General features: G+C 51.6%; 2 protein-coding genes across 5 annotated transcripts in view; both read right to left on the bottom strand.

Moving 5' to 3' along the window:
• Positions 1-6,700: 6,700 nt before the first annotated feature.
• Positions 6,701-15,182, bottom strand: TMEM214 (transmembrane protein 214). Of its 2 annotated transcripts, XM_059080052.2 has the most exons (17): positions 14,942-15,182; positions 13,746-13,945; positions 13,030-13,180; positions 12,608-12,742; positions 12,280-12,362; positions 11,755-11,860; positions 11,565-11,646; positions 11,176-11,277; positions 10,659-10,800; positions 10,136-10,227; positions 9,794-9,842; positions 9,486-9,599; positions 9,133-9,250; positions 8,508-8,604; positions 8,143-8,311; positions 7,866-8,017; positions 6,701-7,645 (listed from the first exon to the last, which is right to left on the bottom strand). In XM_059080052.2, the coding sequence occupies exons 1-17, from the start codon at positions 15,084-15,086 to the stop codon at positions 7,519-7,521; spliced, it is 2,064 nt and encodes a 687-aa protein (XP_058936035.1). In that variant the 5' UTR covers positions 15,087-15,182; the 3' UTR covers positions 6,701-7,518. The 2 variants fall into 2 exon arrangements, with proteins under 2 accessions (XP_058936035.1, XP_066864038.1); XM_067007937.1 differs by lacking the exon at positions 13,746-13,945 and having other exon boundaries at positions 14,942-15,178.
• A 3,795-nt stretch (positions 15,183-18,977) lies between these two features.
• Positions 18,978-23,699, bottom strand: part of MAPRE3 (microtubule associated protein RP/EB family member 3) — a 50,355-nt gene continuing 45,633 nt past the window's right edge. The window contains exons 3-7 of one of the 3 annotated variants that reach the window (XM_059080041.2): positions 22,674-22,819; positions 21,923-22,079; positions 20,436-20,590; positions 20,157-20,309; positions 18,978-19,911 (exon numbers count right to left, since the gene is read on the bottom strand). In XM_059080041.2, coding sequence (XP_058936024.1) covers positions 19,843-19,911; positions 20,157-20,309; positions 20,436-20,590; positions 21,923-22,079; positions 22,674-22,819 — 680 coding nt within the window. In that variant the 3' untranslated portion in view covers positions 18,978-19,842. Of the gene's footprint in view, positions 19,912-20,156; positions 20,310-20,435; positions 20,591-21,877; positions 22,080-22,673; positions 23,016-23,699 lie in introns of those variants that run through there. The other 2 variants (XM_059080040.2, XM_059080039.2) reach the window with 2 other exon arrangements.

Raw genomic sequence — 23,699 nt, forward strand, 5'->3', positions numbered from 1 at the left:
TGATTTGTGTCCTCTTCCTTTTTTTCTTGACGAATCTGACTAAGGATTTATCAATTTTGTTTATCTTCTCAAAGAACAAGCTTTTAGTTTTATTGATCTTTGCTATTGTTTTCTTCATTTCTATTTCATTTATTTCTGCTCTGGTCTTTATGATTTCTTTCCTTCTACTGACTTTGGGTTTTCTTTGTTCTTCTTTCTCTCCTTGTTTTCAGTGCAGGGTTTGATTGTTTATTTGAGATTTTTCTTGTTTCTTGAGGTGAGATTGTATTGCTATAGACTTCCCTCTTAGAACTTCTTTTGCTGCATCCCATAGGTTTTGGGTCGTCACGTTTTCATCATTTGTTTCTATGTATTTTTAAAATTTCTTCTTGATTTCTTCAGTGATCTCTTGGTTATTTAGTAGCGCACTATTTAGCCTCCATGTATTTGTGTTTTTTACAGTTTTCTTCCTGTAATTGATTTCCAATCTCATAGCATTGTGGTCAGAAAAGATGCTTGATACAATTTCAATTTTCTTAAATTTTCCAGGGCTTGATTTGTGACCCAAGATGTGATCTATCCTGGAGAATGTTCCATGTGCACTTGAGAAGAAAGTGTTTTCTGCCACTTTTGGGTGGAATGTTCTATAAATATCAGTTAGATCTATCTGGTGTGTTGTGTCATTTAAAGCTTGTGTTTCCTTATTTATTTTCATTTTGGATGATCTGTCCATTGGTGTAAGTGGGATGTTGAAGTCCCCTACTATTATTGTGTTACTGTCGATTTCTCCTTTCATGGTTGGTAGCATTTGCCTTATGTATTGAGGTGATCCTCTGTTGGGTGCATAAATATTTACAATTGTTATATCTTCTTCTTGGATTGATCCTTTGATCATTATGTAGTGTCCCTCCTTATCTCTTGTAACAGTCTTTATTTTAAAGTCTATTTTATCTGATATGAGTATTGCTACTCCAGCTTTCTTTTGATTTCCATTTGCATGGAATATCTTTTCCCATCCCTTCACTTTCAGTCTGTATGTGTCCCTAGGTCTGAAGTGGGTCTCTTGTAGATAGCAAATGTATGGGTCTCGTTTTTGTATCCATTCAGCCAGTCTGTGTCTTTTGGTTGGGACATTTAATCCATTTACATTCAAGGTTATTATTGATATGTATGTTCCTACTACCATTTTCTTAATTGTTTTGGGTTTGTTTTTGTGGGTCTTTTTCTTCTCTTGTGTTTCCCATTTAGAGAAATTTCTTTAGCATTTGTTGTAAAGCTAGTTTGGTGGTGCTGAATTCTCTTAGCTTTTGCTTGTCTGAAAAGCTTTTGACTTCTCCATCGAATCTGAATGAGATCCTTGTTGGGTAGAGTAATCTCAGTTGTAGGTTTTTCTCTTTCATCACTTTAAGTATATCCTGCCACTCCCCTCTGGCCTGCAGAGTTTCTGCTGAAAAATCAGCTGATAACCTTATGGGGATTCCTTTGTATGTTATTTTTTGTTTTTCCCTTGCTGCTTTTAATATTTTTTCTTTGAATTTAATTTTTGTTAGTTTGATTAATATGTGTCTTGGTGTGTTTTTCCTAGGGTTTATCCTGTATGGGACTCTCTGTGCTTCCTGCACTTAGGTGACTATTTCCTTTCCCATGTTAGGGAAGTTTTCAACTATAATCTCTTCAAATATTTTCTCAGACCTTTCTTTTTCTCTTCTCCTTCTGAGACCTCTATAATTCGAATGTTGGTGCATTTAGTGTTGTCCCAGAGGTCTCTGAGATTGTCTTCAATTCTTTTCCATCTTTTTTCTTTATTCTGCTCCTTGGCAGTTATTTCCACCATTTTGTCTTCCAGCTCACTTATTCATTCTTCTGCCTCAGTTATTCTGTTATTTGATTCCTTCTAGTGTATTTTTCATTTCAGTTATTGTGTTGTTCATCTCTGTTTATTCTTTAGTTCTTCTAAATCTCTGTTAAACATTTCTTGCATTTTCTCAATCCATACCTCCATTCTATTTCCGAGATTCTGGATCATCTTTATTATCATTACTCTGAATTCTTTTTCAGGTAGGTTGCCTGTTTCCTCTTCATTTATTTGGTCTTGTAGGTTTTTACCTTTCTCCTTCATCTGTGACATATTTTTTTGCCATCTCATTTTTTTTTCTTTATGAGTGGGATCATGTTCCTGTCTTACTGGTTGTTTGGCGTGAGGCTTCCAACACTGGAGTTGCAGGCTATTGTGTAGAGCTGGGTCTTGGTGCTGAGATGAGGAGTTCTGTGAGACCTCACTCTGATGAATATTCCCTGGGGTCTGAGGTTTTCTGTTAGTCCAGTGGTTCGGACTTAGAGCTCCCACCACAGGTGCTTCGGCCGGACCCAGGGTTTGTGAACCAAAATCCTGCAAGCTGCCTGGGGCAGAAAAAAAAAAAAAAAAAAAGAACAATAACAAAGTAAAAAATAAAATTAGACTAGAAGCTAACAGATATGTTAGGAAGAATACAAAAATAAAAATATAGATGAATTAACAACCGGAAGGTACATCAGTACACAATAGTAAAAAAGAGGAGGAGGGAAAAGAAAAAAAAAAGGCAGGGGGAGGCCTTAGCTGTGGAGGGCGGGGCCTAAGCAAGGGCAGTGGGTGGGGCCAATGCTCAGGACCCACAGGGCTGGGAAAGGCCCTGGGAGCTGTGAAGGGTGGGACTTAGGCTCCAGGAACAGAAGGGGCCCAGGCGTGCCCCCCATCCCTGGTCTCAGAGGCTAGGAGACCTCACCTGGGAGCTCAGCAGGCTCCCCGGCCTGAGTGGGCCAGGCGATCGCCCTCCTCCGAGAGACCCTCCCGCCTGCCTCTCCTGATCTCCCCAGCCTCAGGGGTGCCAATCCTGTCTGGCCTCCACTGCTCCTCCCCCCTCCGTCCTACTGGTTCACTTTCGGGTTCCTCCCGTCTCCTTGGGTGTTAGAGTCCCCCACCAGCGGCCAGCAGGCGCACCTTTGGGCTTTTATGAATAATATTGCCATAAACATTCGTGTACAAGTTTCTGTGTGGATGTATGTTTTCATTTCTCTTGGGTATACTCTTAAGAATGGAATTGCTGAGTTTTATGGTAATTATATGTTTACCTCTTTGAGGAACTGCCAAACTGTTTTCCACAGCGGTTGAACAATTTTTCATTCCCACCACCATTGTAGAAGAGTTCCAATTTCTCCACATCCTTGCCAACACTTATTTTCTGTATTTTTTACTGTAGCCAATGTTTCAATAAATTGAGCTCAATTAATAATAAGCAATTTTCTGTCATTAAAGATTTTTTGAAATCACCATTTGAACAGCCATTTCTCATCATTTGCTTTTTTACAAAAGTTCATTGAAATATTCATCTTATTGTTGGACACGGTTTATCCAAATTTTTCCTATTAATACTGCTACAATGAATGTTCTTGTACATCTTTGTCTATATTTCTGTTTACTTCTCTAGTCTCTAGAATATACTTATAGGAGTGGAACTACTTGGTAAAGTAGTATAAAACTCTTCAGGCTTTTGATAAATATTACTAAATTAATTCCCAGAAACATTATACCAATTTTATCATGGCATTCACTGAGTATATTATCACTTAAAAAAACTTTTATTAATATGATAGGCAAAAATAAGCGCTACCTTATTTTAAATTTACACTTCTTTGCCAACGAAATGGACTTTTTCCTCCTAAGTCTATTGTTCATTTGCATTTCTTTTATGAAGTATGTCTTTCATCCATATTTTTATTGCTGTTTAGTGCTTTTCTTACTGATTTGTAAGAGTTTTAAAATTATTTTATTTTATTATTATTATTATTTTTTGCGGTACGCGGGCCTCTCACTGTTGTGGCCTCTCCCGTTGCGGAGCACAGGCTCCGGACACGCAGGCTCAGCGGCCATGGCTCACGGGCCCTGCTGCTCCACGGCATGTAGGATCCTCCCGGACCGGGGCACGAACCCGTGTCTCCTGCATCGGCAGGTGGACTCTCAACCACTGCGCCACCAGGGAAGCCCTGTAAGAGTTTTTTAACATTAAGAATGTATTTATGATAAGCTCAGTAAGGAAATGGAGGCCTTGATCAGCATACCAACCAGACCTAACAGACACACACAAAACATTCCACCCAACAACAGCAGAATACACATTCTTCTCAAGTGTACATGGAATATTCTCCAGGATAGCCCACATGTTACGTAACAAGTCAATAAATTTAAAAAGATTGAATGGGAACTATAGACTCCAGGTGACAGTGATGTGTCAGTGTAGGTTCACTGATGTTGACATTAGGGAAGCTGTGGAGTGCAGGGGCAAGGGGAGTGTACTTTTTGCTCAGTTTTGATGTGAACCTAAAACTGCTGTAAAAAATAAAGTCTATTAAAAATTAATAACTTGTGTACTAACATAGTAAAAAACTATACCAAGGCACATCCAACATGTCTGAACTCAACGTTTTTATTAATAGGTAGAATATTCAATAGTCAATAAGTATTCGCTCATGCCCTGAATGGTGAAAGCTCTCCCTCACCCCCAAATTCTTTCTTATACTTCAAGTCTGGGCAATGAAACTGACAGGTAAAAATGGAACATCACATAGGGAAAAGCAAGGTCCTTTTTCCCCTAAAGTCCCCTTGGGAGCAGAACCAGGAAGATCATGTAGAAAAAGAATTAATCACTTTAAGTGTTCACTTAAATCCAAACTCCTTCAGGAGAGATTAAGACATATCAAAATGCTCAGAGGTCATCCAACCATTGAAATTTCTGTATAATTGACAACTGGGTCATTCTGGAATAGGGCAGGGCAGGCATGCCTATTTCTGTGGGAAACACTCGTGGAGCCATTTGAGAATGGACTGCCAATGTCACAGGTGTGAGTCTAGCAACGTTATCTATCCATAGTAAGGCTCCCCATCAAGCTGCCCTGCTCTAAAGCTGAAGCTGTAGACGGGGTACACATGACCAGAGGAAACCAAAAACATGATTTAAGACTTAGGAAAATGGAAAGAAGTGTTTCTAATGAGTCATGCGATATAATTTGCAAGTCCGTGCAAGAACTAGTAATAACTAGTTAACAATACTCAAAACTGCCCATCAGTTATATGGTATGTTCTCTGTAAAACTCCACCTGTGTGTGAAAAGAAAAGTTAAAATGTCTAGAAGTGATCTTTCAGGTGTCAGTTTACTTCCCCAAACACTAATTATCAGTGTGATTGCCCGCCTGCCAGCATCAGCGTACTCCACCAGTCCATACTGGTTCAACTAACTGGCTCAGCTTGGATTCCTGTTCGTTGACAGTTCTGCTAAAGTGAAACATCTGGATGTCTGGTCTAGCTTTAATGGACAGCAGGTACAGTGTTGGACTACTGACAGGAAAAATTCTGACAATTCCAGTATCAGGTCAAACCACTGTGTCTATTGAATAAAGCCAATTAAGGTGTCAGTGTCCCTGTAAGAGGCTGTGGAGACCCTAGTTTACCTGAGTAAAAGAAAAATGTTGCATCCCAGGATCATATGTCAAGAGATTAAATGAACCTAACAAGGTAGAAATAGTACACACATTAGAAACCAATGAAGCACTTATAAATGGGATTCTCTGAGTTGCTAGATTGAAAATCCAGTCCAGCAGCCTTGGCTGGACTCAGTGTCATTGTAGGACAGAGTGTTATCATTTTACTGGTCCTGCGCTCGTGCCAACCCAAGCTCACACCAGCCCCCTTTCTTCAATTTGCCTTGAATACAGGACAGTTACAAGGATTCACTACTCTTAAAGAGTTGAACCCATCTGATTGGTAAGGAAGAACTGAGGCAATGGAAGATGTCTTGGGGCCCTTGGACAGTCCTGCCTAGCAGTCCTAAACCTTGGTCCTTTGCCAGGCCGGGTTTCTTTTTTTCTGGGAAAAGTGGTCATGGCTGACTGCCACTAGAAGAGCAGGGTTCTTCCCAATGTGGTAATGTAGTTACATCCTAACAAGAGAACAAAAATGTGAGATGCTATAGTCCTCACCACCTCACCTTGTGTCAAGATTTTTCTATGCTTGCTTCTTCATAATCTTGCTGCTGGAAATGGAGGCAGCATCTCAGGGCAGCCCGTGAAAGGGAAAATGGCAGCTGGCCATCTCAGGTGATTATGATGGAAGCAGAAACGAGCCCATGGAAGTTGGAGCGGGCAGTGCACCTCTAGTACTGCTTATATTTTTTGAAACATTCAAGGAAAGAAGCTTGAGGTGAGAACTGAAAACCCATGCAGTTAGTTGACTAATTATTAGAGTCTCAAGTCAAAAATTAAAAGGGACTTTGGTGATAAACCCTTGACTCTTGGAGTTCTAAACCTTTCACTCAACTGCCTATAAAATGAACGAATTAATAAATTAAGGTCCTGGGAACGAAAAAGACACCCTCTGATCATTGGCCAAGAATTCCCCTACGAGACTCTCCCCAACTTTTCCAAGCATAAAATACTCAAGCTACCAAGGCAAATCCTGGGACGCGAATCACAGGGACAAGTGAGACAATACATGAGCAAGAGGAGTGCGTCTAGAAGCCTAGACAGGCCAAACTTTAGAATGGGCTTTCCCTGCCAGAAGCTCAATTACAGCCAGTGGCTACAACCTTCAGGAGGGCAGGGGGCTAAAGAATGTGCAGGTGCTCCAATTTTGTCCTCCTGTCCACAACTACAGGAATTCCTGTTATGAAGAGGCACAGAGGAAAGCTAGAAATCAAATCTGTGTCCTTTATTCCACCAAGTAGGCATACCCACGGGCCACATCCTGTCTCAACTGACTGCTGGAAGGTTCCCTGGGCCCGAGGCACATGAATACCTGGGCTCTGCTCTCCAGACACACGGTAGGGGTGGGCAGCAGAGAAACGCTGAACATTGAGGCACAGATCCCCCGGCACTGAAGGGCAATGGAGAGTGAGGAAGTAGGACCACAATGGAAGGGGCAGTGAGGGGCCTTGAAGGACCTCAGTTGAGCATTTTGAGGTCAGAGGCCTTTCCACCCAGGCCTCCATGTCCACTGACAGCCACACCCAGGGTGTGGGTAGAGGCGAAGCTGCTGCCACCCACTGAGGTGCTAGATTCTTCTGGATTCTTCTGGAGGTCCCTTTCTTTTTTCTGCTGCGGCTGAAGTCTGGGAGCAGGAATCATTTGTCGGAAGAAGGCAGAAACCACTTGCTGGAGTCCCACCTTTTTGAATATGAGCTGTTTGAGGTTTCAGGAATGAGAGAAGGAAGTGGAGAGCAGGAGACAAGAGAGGAGGCGAGAGAGGCTACCAGCCCAAGGACAGAGGCTGGGAGGTGTGTGCAGTCGGGCAGAGCAGTGCTCAGTGGAATTGTGGGTAGGAGGCTGAGATACCCCTGGGCTCAGCTGCTGCCAAAGTGGAAGAACTGAGGCAGAGGCAGCCAACCACTTGCCTAGGAGACAGAACTTAGGCACCACGTAGCAAAGACTCCCATGCAGAACTGCCACCCTCTCCCCGCCAGCAGTCTCAGATGGTCTGCTCCAGACAGAACCCAGCAGCCAGGGAGGCAGGGCCTACTGCTGGGATATCATGGCAAATGCCCAGTCCAAGAAGGCCACTGTGGTGTCCTGTAGGCAGAGCCAGGTCTGGTGGGCAGCCTCACTGAGCTGTGTCTTCACGCAGTCCCAGGTCACCCCACCTCTGGGAGGAAAAGCAGAACATTTGTGGAGGTTGGAAAGCGGTGATGTGCAGTTGCGTCAAGTCACAGGGCTGTAGTTCACACTCACAACCCGCAACCCAAAGTGGCCAAGGGATGAGCAGGGGCCAGGGCAGAGCGAGAGACTCAACAGAGGAGCCTTGTCCCTGGAGAAAGGACGTGCGGCCACGGGCCTCCTGCTGGTGCCCTGGGCGAGGGTCTCACCTGCACGTCTCATGGCAGTGCTCCTGGACACGGGCCAGGGCCTCAAGCAGCATGTGCCACGTGGGCAGCAGGACGTTCTGGTACAGAAACAGGAGCAGCTCCCTCAGAGCATGGAGCAGCTGGTTCAGGGCATCAGGGAGCTGGATCTGTAGCTGGACCGTGGAGAATGGACGGGATTAGCGTGGCCGGGGAATGCAGTTCACGTGGGGCTGCACCTTCCCAAGAACTCAGCCCCTGGCTAGAGCAGCCTTCTCTGACCTCCCTGTCTCTGGCTTACCCTCTGGGAGAGGCTGGTGAGGCTGTCACCGAACCAGGCAAGGTGGGAGGCACAGTGGGCAGAAATGAAGCTGACTGTGGCATTGGTGTGGGCCCAGGCCAGCTGCAAGCTGGGCCTCACCATGGTCAGCAAGTGGGAACCCCAGGCTGGCAACGTCTCCTCCAGCCAGCTGTAGGAGAAGACACAGGGGAGGAAGGAGGTCTCTGAGTTTTCCCAGGCAGTTTGGCCCAAGAACAGCTGGGGCAAGGGAGGCCTTGGGAAAGGAAAACCACCATAACTTCCCGCTGATTGTTCAATGCCTGAACACGCAAGCCCTCTCTCTCCCCCGCCCCACCCCACCCCTCCCCTCCCCAGGAGGTGCGCACCTGTAGCCTTGCAGGCTGTAGGAGTAGATCTTGGTACATGCTTGTTGGCCAGCAGGCAAGACACCAGATGAATGAAGCAACCGGCCAGAAAGGGAGGCTGAGTAAAGGGGGCCTCGGGTGAGCCGGGAGGTGAGCGGGGAAGGGATCGGACAGACAGACACTACAGGCCCCAGGGCGGACCCAGGGAGGGACGGGGCAGAACTCAGTGTGCTCCTGGGGCTGCAGAGCTGCCTCCAGTCTGCTCCGGAGCACACACAGAGGGAGGATGCAGGCCAGGGGAGCACGAAGGGTGCAGCCAGGTGGAGCCCTGGGCTTAGGCGTCAAGAAGCCTCGGGTTTGAGGGTCGGCCCTTCTATTTCCTAGCTGTATTTTAGCTAATTGGTAAATCTTTCTGAGCCTCGATTTCCTCAGAAGTTAAAAACAAGATAACATCTACTCAAATGAGACCATAAATATGCAAGCATTTCTGTACTGCAAAGCACCTGTCTGATCTGAGGTGTGACAGAAACATCTGTCGGAAAAGTGTTTGTTCTGGATTGTGTTGGGGGCGGGGAGAGCTACATCCAGCTCTGTGTCCCCATAGAGAGCCCCAGGCTATCTCCCTTGCCTGCCAATCCCTGCTTACCCTGGAAAGAGCTGTGTGACCGGAAGTCATGGCATAGGAAACCTATGGCAAAGACCAGCACCAACAGGAGTAGCCGTGTCCAGGGCAGCCAGAAGCCCCGTGCCTGCTGCAGCAGACTCTAGGAGAAGGGGTAGGGAGCAGTGGTCAGAAAGGAGAGGGGCTGCTCCTCGCCTCATAAGGCAGGCCTTGAGCTAGGCCTTCCAGGGAGAGGATCCGGCCCTCACATTACCCAGGAGGTAGTGCGGGCTCCAAGGACAGGTGGGGCAGGAATGGGATACAGGCCCACCCCAGGGTGTGCTGAGATAGCGACGCAGTACAGTTTGTGGGGCTGGGGGAGGGCTGGGCGCTGGCACCTTGCAGGCCGCGTCACAGGCGATGACATCCTGGTTGCTGCAGCTGCCCTTCCCTAGCAGATCCTGGTTGGTAAGCTTGAAGGACTGAATGGTTTCTTGCAAAGACTTCTGTGTCTATAGGGTAAGAAAAGTCTAGGCTGAGATCGTAAGATTTGGCCCAGGAGGGAACCCTGAACCTCCATTCTGCTTAGTTTTCCATGCCAGATATGCTAACAGAGCACCCTCTCAGAAAGGGGGGACAGTGGCTGAGGGGTGTGAACCCAGAACCCAGATGAGGCTCAGCCTGCCATGTCCTCCCAGCCCCTTACCTTCTTGGGAATCCGCTCCCAGGACCTGAGCAAGTGCTCCAGCAGCAAGCTGTGGGGAAAGTACAACCCCTTCCAATCAGGAGGCCCACTTGGCCCCTTCCATCCCCCTGTCCTCCATGAGGCCCTGCTCCTTCAGGCTGAAAGATATCCACCTCCCCACCCCCTGCAGAGGAGCAGCTTCCTGGAGGCCTCCCAGCAGTGTTCCCACTGAACTTGATGGGCATGAGCCTGAACAAGTGACAAACGTCCGCCTTCTGCTTCTAGGACAGGGACACACCGGAAGTGTGAATTAAGGCTTATTTGTGTGGATCAGGGGCAGGTGACCCTCCCACCCCCACCTGCCTGGACTGTGACAGGTGCCTGGGGTACAGCTGCCTCCAGACGCTGGTGCTGAGGGGGTCCACCTTCAGGCACTCGGTCAGGCTGCTCAAGAGCTGCACAGGGGACAGGAGAAGGGAGAGACTGCTGGGGCCCGGGGCTGGTGGCAGTGAGATTGCTGGGAGGTAATCCCCCTCTCCTAAGTGAGGCCATCCGGGCAACACATCCACCCTAAAGGGTGGAGAAATTGTGCCCATACCCCAAAACCCTCCGAGAGGCTGTAAAGGGGGAAGCCAGGGCTCCTGAGTTCGAAGTTCACTTGTCTGCAAGGGGCAGGATATCAGAGACCGGCCAGACCTGAATGTGCCTCTTTTCAGCTCTGTTCTTCTGAGGGCAGAGCATGAGGGAGCCGGGCAGGCAGCTGTCAGGAGTGAGCTAAGGGGATACCCAGAAAACGGGCTCCCTGAAGCAGGGCCTCTGTCAGCAGATGAGGACCTCTGTAGCAGACCCCTGGGAAGGAAAAAGGAGCCTCCCACCATTTCCTCACCTCTTTCTTCATCTCCGGAGGACAACTTGGGGTGGCTCTGGACAGGAAGGAGGGGAAGTAGGTATGCAGGGTGGATTCCGGCTTCGCCCCAAATGCCAGCACCTTCAGTCGTGGGTAGAGCTGACACAACTGCTCCTGCAGGCTGTGGAGGGGGTTGAGAGGAGAGCCAGGCACAGGCTCTAAATGGATTTGTGCACTGTGTCCCTTCTGCCTGCCTCAGAGTCCACACCCTGCCCAAGGCAGGCAGTCCTGAAGGGCCTTGTGATGGTTCTGCACCTTTCTAGACTCGGAGACTTCCTGGAAAATTTGGTCAGAGCCATGGGTCCCCTCCCCAGGAAAATGCCCACATGCCAATCACACCTGAGGGCCCATATAATTCCAGGGACTCGATGATCCCTTGTACTTGCAGGTTGATAATCTCAGATCTAGAGTGGCTGGAGGGGAAGGGACATATATTGTCCACTCCTAACCCTCTGCTGGGATCCTTCACAGCAGCTGTGTCCCAGGGCAGCGCTACCTGGGAGTCAGGGAGTTGTTGGGCATATAGGCAAAGTCCAGAAGTGGGAATAAGTCCTTGGGGCCAATCATGCCAAAGCCCTTGGTGAGGTTGGGGTGCATCCTGTGGAGGAAGAAAGAAACAGGCTTATTGGGGACCACCTGCCCTGGCCATGGACCCAGGTAAGAATAATATCTAAGAAAAAGGGCATAAACTCTACCCCATCCCCCTCCCTTTCCTGGCTCCCTCCCTTTCCTTCTTCACCATCACATTCTGAGTTGGGAGGAGCTGGTTCTGATTTTCCTCACATCTACAGAAACCAGGATCACAGCGTCCCATTTTGCTGAAATAGCCACTGGAAAACGCCCTGGGCCTTGGCCTTGGCCTTGCTGTTCCCTGCCGTTACTCACAGGAGCAGCCGATCCAGGTATGCAATGGCGAATGGAGACAGAGACTTGATGCCCAGCACAGGCAGCATGATGCCCAGCCATACTGTGGAGACAAAGGTCAGGGAGGAAGCCCCAGGCCTGGATCCACTGAGAACATTACAGAGCAACTTCCTGGCTCCAGAGCTTCCCTCTTTCTTCCCCACTTCGTTACCTCTCAGTCCCTCGGTGAGACTGGCAAAGCCTGCTTGACCCAGGGCCCACATGATGGTCAGACACTTTGCTGGTCGGCTCTGGTGGGACCTCAGCAGTTCCAGGAACTGAGGAGACCGGTGGGGGAGACAGGTTGGGATAGGGCAGAGCACCAGGAGCACCCCCAAAGCCAGGGAGGAAGAGAGATGTGAACTGGGAGAGGAGGGACAGTGCAGCAGCACGGTAGCGTGGTGGAGTGATTCAGAGCACAGGCTCTGGCACCAGGCTGTGGCATTCACCCACACTAGCCACTTACTAGTTAACCAACCCCTCTGTGGCTCAATCCTCTCATCTACAAAATGGGAATGACAGCAGTACCTACCTCACATAATGTACAAAGTAGACAGAGTAAGCGCTAACAGTGTTAGCTGTGCTCATCTGTCTTACAGGACCTCCCACTACCCCTTAATTGGGTCTAACAGGGTAGATTCTGCCCAGCCTCCCCAGTCCTAGCCTCCCAATGTCCCCACCACGACCCTGAGCTCACCTTGCCCAGGTTCATGGTGGCGATCTTGGGCTTGTCCTGCAGGATGGCCTGGATACAGATGCGGTAACCGTGCAGTGACTCCCCTGGAGAGATACACATTCTCAGACCTACATATGCTAATCAGCACCCCAAACCTGTAACCTCCCTTTTGACAGCTGAGAGCCCAGAACCCAGGCCCAGCGAGTCCTAACATCCTCCTCCTTTTCCAAAAGTGTTGAGGTTAACACGTTTCTCTGCTGAAACGGAACCACCCAGCTACTCTTGAAGCAGGAAAAAGGGGGTAGGCTCCCCAGATAGGACTGGGCTATTCCTCACGGGCCCCTCTCACCTGGAGTCTTATCCAGCTCTTGTAACATGGTGAATAGACAGTGGTCAAAAAAGAGCTCCAGAGACTCCGCTGCCTTCGCCAGCAGCCCGCGGATGATCCCACGCAGCTCCCGGCTCACCAGGCTGTAGGGATAATCTGCGGCCGATAGGCCTCGTATGAGGGCTAGGACCAGAAGCCTCTGCCAGCTCTGAGAGCTCTGGTTTGCCCCCTGAGAATGGCAGGTGAAGGCAGAGGTCACTGCACTGTGGCTGGCATCCTCCCTATTTCAACGAGGTCCGGAAACTTTTAAGCCATGATGATTTGAGAACAGCTGAAATCACCCATGTAAATCAGGGCAGTAGGAGGCATTGGGCTCAGTTACTAAGTAACGTGCTTACACACAGCCCTTTCATAATTTCCTTGAACTTGTCTGGAGAACTAACCGTGAGTATGCTGGCTTAGTGTGGGTTCACTTGGAGGTACTTGAAGCTTGTAGTTGAGATAGCTGGCCAGGTCCTTCAACCACACAGATGGGTTCCCAGAGAACATGCTTTGGCTCTTGTCCAGTTCCTTCTGTAGAGCTGCCAGGTCCAGCTGCCAGGGACACAGGACCCTCATGGTGAGTTGTGGGTACAGAGTAATGGGGTAGAAGTGGGAAAATGGTTGAACTAGGTGGTGGTAGGAAGAACAAAGGGTTTCTGCTTTTAAACGAAAGTATGTGGAATGCCACACTTTTGCTAAATACAGATCTTTAGGAAACAGAGACCATGACAGCTGCAATTGCTGATCTCAAGGACTAATACTCTTGGGCCCCTCACATGTTCAAGGGAAAAAACAGAAGACTAGACGGAAAATGAAAGATCACTCCTTCCTTGTGGAGAAGAACCACAAGCAGTTTTTCTAAATCCTCCCTGGGTCTCTGGATTTTCAAGGCTCTCCCCTCACTAATCTACGTTTCTCTATAAACGTATTTCCTTTCCATCCTAAGTGCAAACACTGTACCCCTTGGGGTCTCCATCCTTTCCTGAACGCCTCCTCTCAGCCAGCAAAGTCCCACATTCCACAGGTCCCTGAGCCGCCTGTCCCCCTCCCGTTCCTCTCATTTTCTCTACTCCTTGAGTCCTCATTCTTGCCCTGCCTAAAGCCTAGGCACACTCACAGCTTTCAGTGCCTCCTCCAGGCTGCGAAAGCGGCCCTGCTTCTGGTTCTGGTTGGTGAGCGTGGCCACCTTCTTAGTCTGCTTCTTGTTCCCCGGTTTCTTAGGCTCCACAGCAGGGGGTGGAACCTGCTCCTTATTCTGCCGCTTCATGATTTTCTCAAAGCCCCGCTCATACAGGGTGCTTGTCGTCTGGATTGGAGCTGGGGTGATGACAGGCAGAGAAAGGGGGGCAGCCCTGAGTCAGGAGGGCCTCACAGGAACAGCGGTCCCTTCCTCCACACTGTCACCTAATTCAGCTCCAGGGAGGATCCTGCCTCAAAGCCCCTTCTTGCTGTCCTGCTTAAGGAGCAGGGCAGGGAGCCCTCCTGGCTGCTTCTTCAGTAATCACAGCTCGTGAGTTCATGGGCTCTTTCACAGAGATGAGGCGTTTCTTTATTAGGAAATCAGAGTATGTGAGAATCGGTGGTCGGGGGGTGGGATACGGAGGGCTGGCTTCTTTGTTGAATGGCTACCAGTCTGGGAGGTCAGGATTTTTCCATCTTGGTTCTACCCCAGTTCCTTTTGGTTCAGATGTGAACCAAACTCTATAACCAACAAGTGGCAAGCTTTCTTTCTCCACTCCTCCAGTAGGCTTTGAGAAAACCGGCACCACTTAGAATAAAATACTTGGTGGGTGTGGACAGTGTGTGGTGGGTCATTTCTCCCAGTGCAGGGCCTCGTGTGCGTCCCAGTCCCCACGCCCACCCCCGACCTGCTGGTTACTTAAGGCGGGGGCACCGCGTATAATGAACCAGGATGCCTCTCGTAGCTCTCGGACACCTGCCCTGAGAGGCCAGGCCAGGGCCCGGGAACAGCTGGTAGGGCGTATGTGCAGTCAGCTCAGCGTCCGAAGACGGGAATCCCGGTCCCCTCTGACATGTGACCCTGGACGAGGCATCTAACTTCGCTGGGCCTCAGTTTACTCATTTGAGAGGCAAGGACAGCGACTTCCCTCGTGCTGTCTACCTCCAGTGAGGCTCAAAATAGGCAACGCCAGGGTAGCGCCGGCTGAACTGGGAGGTACCGATCCGCAGGAGAGCTCGCGCCTCCAGGAGCCCGGGGGTGTTTTGACCCTCTGGGCTCGGGTAGCTGCTCGCTACTACCCGCTGGGGCAGGCCCGGGGCCGGGCGGCGGCGGCGGGCCGGGTGGGTACTCACGGGTCAGGTCGTACTTCCACACTCCGTTCGCCTCCCCGAGTGCCCGGCGGTCCCCTCCGCCGCCTTTACCACTGCCGCCGGCTCCAGGCCGCCGCCCCTTCTTCACCACCTCCCAGCGCCCCCCACCTGCCGTCCTGGCCGACATGCCACCGACCCTCCCGCCACGGCCACCTCCCTGGGCTTTCCGGTCCGGCGCGGACGCGCAGCGCTCTGCCACGTCTCCTCGCAGGGCCTCGCGGTGCGTGACGCCACCCGCAAGGCAGCCTGGGACTTGTAGTCTTTCTTGTTTGCCTGGTTCTCCCACTCTAGGGGTCGGGTCGGAGTCGGGGCCTTTTCGCAGCAAAAAACCAGCCAGGCAAAGATGTTGAGATGAGAGGCTTTTGCATTCAGACAACTTTTATTGAGCAAAATGTGAAGGCATTGGGTGACTTGGTGGAAATTTAACTGTTTCTGTTTTTCTTTCCGTTCTAGTTGTGCAAGAAGGATGGAATGAAAATAGTTCTCCTCATCTCCCAGGAGAGTTTGAAGATTAAATGCTCCCTTCCTTTTAGGAAAGTGCTAGTTTTTCTGTTGCTAGTGATCAAACTTTGGGTTTAATGAGCTTTAAAAATCTGTTCTGAAAGAACAAGGAAGAGGATGGAGCTTGAGGGAAGAGACAGTATTTGGAGGGCAGGAAGTGGAGAGCGGAGAGTCCTGGTAGGAGGCACAGAAAAGTCTGAGGCCCTGGCACAGCCAGCGCTGGGTTTCCCCTTCCAGGCAATGGGAAAGAAAAGACTCTGACTCCCACCACAAGAGTCAGTCCCAAGTCCCAGATGTGGCTGGGAAGGGATCGAGAGCTGCAGACCTGGGGAACCACTCAAACAGGTTACTGCTCAGACATCCACTATCTCCCGAGGGCCTTCTGCCAAGCTTGTAGTATCACGTGAGACCTCAAAACTTGAAACATCCCAGCAGGGGAGGATGAGCGAAGGTGAACTGGAAGGGATCTATCACGATTAAGGAAATGTGCTATTTCACGTACACTCCTACATTTGAGGACGGGATTCACACCTGCCATACCGAGGAACAAGACAGGCAAGCCCTTACAGAAAGAACTAATAGAGTTCAGTTTCCCACAGGACGAATAGATTAGGGAGTGATGAATTCCTTTAGGAAGGAGATTAGAGAAGGCTTCTTGAAGGAGATGGCACTTGAGATGGGTCCTGAGGAATGGGCAAATTTTCATTGGCTGGTGATTAGGACAAGTGGAGAGAACAGGCCAGTTGTATGGATTTATTGATTTAAGCAGAGGCCTAGAGGTGGGACAGAGTGTGGCAAGGCTGGGAGACTGGAAGTAGTTCAGTGTGACAGTGCTTAAGGGATTTTGGAGGGGATGCGGTTGGAAAGGGATCTGAGCCCATATGCCATGGGCCTTGCCTGCCAAATTCAGACTTTGTCCTCCAGACCCTGGGAAGCCAGTAGGAAAATGGCACATCTGCTTTTGGAAAGGTAAATGGGGATATGTGAAGGAGGGGATGGGGTGGGGGAAAGGCAGGAAGGGGGATATAACCGGCTCTTGCTGCCCTCTTCTGCCTGCCCTCCAGCCCCTTCAGGCCCGACCATAGCGGACTTTGCCTCTGAGATGCAGTGTTTTTGGCGAGGAACATATTTGAGCTGGTCATTAATCAATTCATTTTTTTCAGATCATTGGTTTAGCTCTACTCAGACACTATCTTCTCTTTGTTCTACCTCTTCTGTGTCACATGTACGGTCACAGAAGAGACACTGTTTTTCGAAGAGAAACAGAACAGGCTTTCCATAGAGGCAAAGAAGCGGGGTGCTCCATGGTGGAAATATATAGAAAGGGAGGGGCTTTATTTCCTATCTTTCCTTAGAGAAGTCTGGCAGGTCATCCGTTGTAAGTTGGCATCTAAGAAGTCATTCACTTACTTATCCAGTTGCATTTCCTAAGCACCTTCTTCTCTACCTAAGCACCTACCACAGTGCTAGGTGGAGCTAGAGGACACACCTCACTTGCTTGAGAGGAACTCGAAGCTTGTGTGGGAGACAACTGTGTAAACAGAAAATTATGGTCCACCATCTTAAATGTTGCAGACATTGGGAAGGAGGCAGTGGCTTCACATCCTTGAGCTCTGGGTGTTCAAAGAGCAGCCTTAGACACTAGCCATGGAGGTGGGCTTAGGCAGGTACCCATGGGGTTTGAGGGAAGAATCAAAAGAGGAGGACGGGTGGGTGTCCAGTGTGGAGGCGAGGAGAGTGAGCTCACTGAAGCAGTTTGACCCACTGTGTTAGTTTCCTATTGCTGCTGTAACAAATTGCCACAAACTTACTGTCTTAAAACAACACAAACTTCTAATCTTACAGTTCTGGAAGGGGAAGTCTGTCAGGGTCTAACTGGGCTAAATATGGTGTCTGCAGGGCAGTGGTCCATTGTGGAGGCTCTAGGGGAGAAGCTGTTTCCTTGCCTTTCCCAGCCTCTAGAGGCTGACCGAATTCCTTCGCTCATAGCTCCCTTCCATCTTCAAAGTCAGCAACAGCGGGTCAAGTCCTCCTCAGATTGCATCACTCTGACCTCCTGCCCCCTGCCCCAATTTTGTGGACCCTTGCGATTGCCTTGGGCCCACCTGGATAATCCAGGATACTCTCCCTATTTTAAGGTCAACTGATAAGCAATTTAATTCCATCTGCAGCTTAATTCCCCTCCACCGTGTAACCTAACATAGCCATAGGTTCTGGGGATTATGACGTAGACATCTCGGGGGAGGTGTTATTCTGTCTACCACACCCACTTAACCAGCAGGGTGAGGTCTTGGCCTGAAAATGAACATTGGGCAACGCAGAGAAACTACCTTATCCTTTTACTATACCTACCTGGAATGGTGGGGGGAAAAGCCTTTTAAAATTAGGCACAGGAATTAAAAATCATAATGATAAATAAATGCAGGCAGGGAACTTGTTGGAGAAGAAAAACAGAATAAGATCAGAAGTCTCTGTGCGTGGGGGTGGGAGTCAAACGGAGGCAGTGAAGTGAATGAGGAGCGAACAGACACGGTTTGCTTATTTCAGGCTTATAACAGGAGTCATCTGAGAAGTGGTGGCATTCTGGAAGGAGGGTCATGGAGCAGGGCCATGGAAGAAACACAATCCCCATACTATCTCAGGCATACTCAGGATGGCAAGGAAACATCTACCAGGGCTAGTCTGAAGCTAGAGGAACGTTCTGGAGGTCACGCCTCTGTGGTCTTTGTGAATGAGCCCTGAACCCTGAGTCAGGAGGTCTCAGTTCTAGTCTAGTTTTTTACCACCTTGAGCAAGTCGTGTCACGTGTTGTTCTCAGTCCTTTCATCAGTAAATGAGGGACTGTTCTAGACGACAGCCAAGGCTCTGTTTGAATGGGCCCGGTATCCACATGCATTTCAGCGCCCTCGGGGCCTCCAGGACGCTGGTTATCATGGCTCTGGGCCGGCACACACCAGGACTGCAGGGCTGTGCGGAGGATGTGACAGAGTTCCCGGCTCCTGGCTCCCGTTAGAGCCTGTTCTGTGGAAGGAACCCCTTGGACATTGCTTTCCTCCCGGGCTTCAGTTCTTAGAGCCGTTGCTCTTTGTAGCCCACCCAGCTCTGTCACATGAGCCCTCGTCCGCAGCTGGATCACTGTTGCGGGGCGTGTGAGCTTTGACGAGGGTGGGGGACAATATGCAGTCATACTGGCCCAAAGGGGACTGAAACAAAGCGCCTCTCAGCCAGGCCCCCCTGTTACCCCACAGCTGCTTTCCTGGGCTGCCCAGCATCACAGACATGGCCCTGAACTTCGTTCCTCTTCAGGAAATGGCGAGCCCTTAAAGCCCAGGCATCAGCATTGGGAGATGGGGGCTAGGTCGGAGCTGGGCTCTTGAGGCTCAGCCAGTGGTGGTTTCTGGGCCCGAGGGAGGACGGCAGGGGTGCTGTGCCCCATGGCCATCGTCTCTGGAGACGGGGTCGCTCAGGAGAAGAGCACTGAGGGCCAGGCTGTGGCTCAGTTGAGGGAGACATGGTATGGACTTTTACCACACAAGTTTATTTAAATAAAAGTGAACACATATGCAGGCTGTGTGGCCCGAGGGGCAGGGGTTGGGGAGGCGGGCAGAGGGGAGGCAGACGCACAGGAGGGTCCAGGCGGAGAATGTGTGGTATGAACCAAGCTGCAGGGGGAGTGGCTGGGGACCTCGGGGCAGTGCTGGGCTTCGGTGCTGGGGGCAGGGGGCCGAGGGTGGGCGAGCCTGGTGCCAGGAGGTCATTTTCATCCCTCACGTGCTCCCCTCACTCTCCCTGACCACCGGGGCCTAAGGCACCCCCTCCCCAGTCACCCTATCCCTCTCCTGACATCAGCCTTTCCCTCAACTACTGGGAAGTCAAAAGGCAAAATAAATAAGAATCGGTGAGTCCTGCCACAGCCCTGGCAACGGGGAAGGGAGGCCAGGCCAGACACGCTGCCCCGGAGCCCGTGCTGCCAGCCCTGGGAAAAGAACAGGTAAAGTGCAAGGAAAATCCAGTAAGTAAAAATATACCAATGACTTTGTCAAATATACAGCTGCTGGCTGTCAGGGGAGCAGGCGGCTGTCTGGGGTGGGTGGCAGCAGCCCCCTGGGAAGTGTTGGCCGACACAGCACAGAGACCAGGGAAATAAATAGGGGTGGGGAGTGGGCAGGGATCCCGCCCAGGTGGGCCTCTGCCACAGGAGGAGGGGCCTCTGCCTGCTCGCCTGCCCCCCACCCCCAAGCCCTGCTCGCCAGGCGCCCCGGGGCCACGGCACTGACACAAAGCACCCGGCCAGCTGGCTGTCAGGGAAGGATTATAATGTGGGCACGGGAGCGGGGTGAGGGGCGCGGCAGCCGTGCAGTCAGCCCGGGCTGGAGCCCCCCTCAGTACTCGTCCTGGTCTTCCTGTTGGTGTTCCTCGATCTCATCGTCCTCCGGGGGTGCAAATCCTTCCTGGAGGGTGGCAGGGAGAGAGGTGGTGAGTCAGGCAGGCGGGCTGAGGGTGCGGACTCCTCCTGAGGGTAGCTTGGGAGCCAGGGCCCAGGTTCTTGTCCTACTTTCCCCTGCTCACGCCCCGTGAGACCTCGGGCTGGTGACTTCAGCTGGCTGCCCTCATCGGCCCACGTTCTCCAAGGCCCCTCCTGGTCTGAGGGCGCGGCGGGAATGCGGGAGGCTCAGCAGGCGCTGGCAGGACTCACCTCGGTGGCGTAGAGGATGCCGATGATGCCCGAGATGACAGGGCTGTTCTCACTTTCGTGTTCCTGGCAGATGAGCTCAATGTCTCGGAGTTTGCTGAAGTAGAAGTCGCGCTCCTTCTCCAGCCCATCCACTGTCAGCTTCAAGTCCAATAGCTGCTCGGGGAGAGGGTGCTGTTCAAGCCAGAGACCCCTGCCTCGGACTCCCTTCCCGCCCTGACGCCCCGGGGGCCTGGCTTTTGTGGCGGGGCTTTCTCAGCTGCCAGTGTCCACGCCACTCACCTGCTGGTTGAGTTCAAGAATCTGGGCATCGGTCTCATGGCCACCGTTTCGGGCTGATGGAGGATTCTTCCGGAGGATGCAGGGTGGAGCCACGTTGCTCAGCCGGCCGGAGGTCTGCATATTTTTGGGGCCTGTGGGGGACGTCCTCTGTGGAACTGCCCAGAGGAGAGAAGTCAGATCGGGGCTGCGTGAGCCCACAGCTCACGTGGCACGAGACAGCCTGGTGTGACTGCGGGGCAGGCCCATGCGAAAGGCAGGCACTCACGCCCTCCCCTCCTCTCCCTCTCAAGATGGGCATCTACAGCTAGGCCTCAAGCCACGGCCACACGTGACACCACAGCAGCAGGGCAGCCCTCTGGCAAGCCTGGGAGAGCAGGGGCCACGGGGAACTAAAGAAAGTGTAAGGTGTAGGCAGGGAGGAGAGCTGGCCTGAGGGGGAGAGGATGGAACTGGGATGGCGAATTTGGGGAGCGGGGCTGGAGGGTTGAGGGCCCTCCTGCACTGACAGCTGGGGCCTGGGGAAAAGCAGCTGGCACAGGGTCTCGCTGGGTCTTTGCTAACGGATACCCCAGCCCACAGCCGTCCTCCCCGGGGGTGACTTCTGGAGGAGACCGCAGAAGCCTGCCCCTGGCCCTCTGAGCCCCCTGCCTCAGGACGGTCTCTGGGTCCTCTGCTGGGCCTGATTCAGGGACCCCACTCCTCCCCTGCACACCCGGCATGCTGTGGCCACTTATTTTCCAGCTATGGCGGCTCCCAGGACAGAGCTTCTAATGCAAAGCAAGCAGGGGAGTGGGGGCAGGCCCAGGCGGGCAGCAGCACACACAGAAGAGCCGCTCTGCTATGACGGGTTCAGACGCTTGCAGGGCTGCTCCTCTTCTCCCGCCAACCTTCCCATCCCCCAAAGGCCCTGTTGCTTTTTCCCCTTCTCCTCTGGAACCCGGACAAAGCCTCACTTCCAGAGACTCATCTCTTGAGGACTTAGGGCTGTGGGATTTTGGAAATGGGGGAAGATATGGTCAAGCTTGGCCAACTCCCATCCCTGGGGAATCAAGTGGGCAGAGGGCAAGAAGTGTCTGTAGCGCCGGCCCAGGCCCTTGGCCTGGATGGACCTGGACAGAGGAACCAAGCCAGGGGCTGCCCCATCATCTCGAGGCAGAGGAGTTAGCTCGGGCTACCGAGGGAAGTGCCCCGGCGCCTCCCATCACCAGCTGCCACCTTGGCTGGTGCCGGTGGCTCTCCTTTTGTAGCGGTCTCTGGAGCCCTCTCCTCCCTACTGTGACTCCCCCTGGTCTAAGCAGGCAGCAGGTGGCGTCATCTGAACTCCGTGATAACAGTCTCCTCTAGGCTGGCAGGGCCGGGCCGGTGGCCCACGGGCTGCTCCTGGCTGTAGAGCCCTTCCGGCCCGGCCCCCGACACTCCCTCCCCCAGCTCGGGCACATTACCTGCTGTGCCAATGAGTTTCTTGGATTTGTTGAAGATCTGATCACCTGGGTTAGGAGGTGGTGCTACGTCCTGGCCCTGCCGCGCCAGCAGAGGGTTGTAATCCTTTCCATCATAGTTTGCGTCAAAGAATTTCTTAAACCACTGAATAAACTCAAAATTATCTTGGAATTTTCCTTTCACTAATTTCTCTACAGGAATGATCTGAAATAGACCACATAAGCAGAGAACTTTAACCTCCTGCTGCTGCAGGGCTGCCTTTCTCTGTGAGAGGGCCACTGCTCTCAGGAAAGCCAGCCCCTGGGCTGCAGCATCTTCCACCTTCTCTACCTGGCCCCCCTCCCGTGCCACCAGGGCAGATGGGTAGGCTGCAGGCCCTTTCCTCCAGGCACAGGGGGAAGTGTGTGGGGAGACATCCCTTGGTGCTGTGGCTGCATGTGGGGTGAGGGCTGCTGGGACCAGGGTCCTGGGCCGTTGAGGCAGTAGAGTGAGCCAAGAGACTTTTCTCGGGCCCTACAGAGGAGGAACTTAAGAGGAGCAATATACCGAGGCTCAAGTGCTGGGGTGTAGGGTCCAGAGAGGAGAAAGGGACAGGAATGTCATCAGGATGGGATGTCAAAAGTTGTGGGGTTTTCCACTGAGCCTGGAGCTGGGGGAACATTCCCCCTGGAGAGTCGGGGTGGAGAGAGGTGTGAGAACTGGATTGACCCCAACAGCCCCTGCCGCCCTGGCTGGCGGGCCATCTTCTTTCCCAGGGTCACACAGCTCCTCGGGGCCCCTCAGAGCGCAGGCACCTACTTTATCAACACCCATCTTCTTGAATGCTGCTTGCAGCACCTTGAAGTTGTGAATATATTCATGCTCTAGCTTGGCCTGGAACTTCACCTTCCTCAAGTGCACACAGCCAGGGAAGAGCATGTCCATGAACTGGCAGTAAGCTGCCCCTGTGGAGAAACACAAGATGCTCGTTTTCACTTCCCCAGGCCAACTGGGGCTACTCCCCCAAACCTCTCCGTCTCCTCCTCTCTCTCTTTGTTCCCAGAGCCGGGGCCAGACTTCCCAAGAGTGACAGCAATTACCATACAGTGATGCAATTATGTACCAGCACCATATCAAACACTGCATGTACGGGCTTTAATCCTAACAGCAGCCCTGGTTAGATAGCTGCTGTCATCTCCATTCATGGATGGGAAAACTGAGACCTAGAGAGGCGTGGTGACTTGTCCAGGGTTGCACTACAAGAAGAGCTGAGATTTGGACGCCCCCCGCCCCAGAGTGGCTAGGCTGGACCTGGTGCACATGACCTCTGGCTTCACTGCCTGTCCCCACTACCGCTCCCCTTCTGCAGCCCTTTACTGTGCCTCTGTGCCTCTCCTGCTCTTCGCTTTTTTTTTTTTTTTTTTTAACAGAGTAACCTAACCTCTCCTTAGGAAGATGTTTTTTTTAAAATAAATTTATTTATTTATTTTTGGCTGCATTGGGTCTTTGTTGGTACGCGCGGGCTCTCTCTAGTTGCAGCGAGCGGGGGCTACTCTTCGTTGCGGTGCACGGGCTTCTCATTGCGGTGGCTTCTCGTTGCGGAGCACGGGCTCTAGGTGCACAGGCTTCAGTAGCTGTGGCGTGCGGGCTCCGTAGTTGTGGCTCGCGGGCTCTAGAGCGCAGGCGCAGTAGTTGTGGTGCACGGGCTTAGTTGCTCCGCGGCATGTGGGATCTTCCCGGACCAGGGCTCCAACCCGTGTCCCCCTGCATTGGCAGGCGGATTCTTAACCACTGTGCCACCAGGGAAGCCCCTGCTCTTTGCTTTTTACTCTTTCCATCCCACAT

This window comes from Kogia breviceps, chromosome 11, assembly GCF_026419965.1.
Source record: "Kogia breviceps isolate mKogBre1 chromosome 11, mKogBre1 haplotype 1, whole genome shotgun sequence".
Taxonomy (NCBI): domain Eukaryota; kingdom Metazoa; phylum Chordata; class Mammalia; order Artiodactyla; family Physeteridae; genus Kogia; species Kogia breviceps.

Bases quoted from the DNA above. Each gene is read 5' to 3' on its own strand.
- TMEM214 (XM_059080052.2), bottom strand. From the start codon at position 15,086: ATGTCGGCCAGGACGGCAGGTGGGGGGCGCTGGGAGGTGGTGAAGAAG. The intron at 11,861-12,279 runs GTGAGCTCAGGG...CGGTCTCCTCAG, and splicing joins CCACCATGAACCTGGGCAAG to TTCCTGGAACTGCTGAGGTC. The intron at 11,278-11,564 runs GTGAGTAACGGC...CTTCCTCCACAG, and splicing joins TACCTGGATCGGCTGCTCCT to GATGCACCCCAACCTCACCA.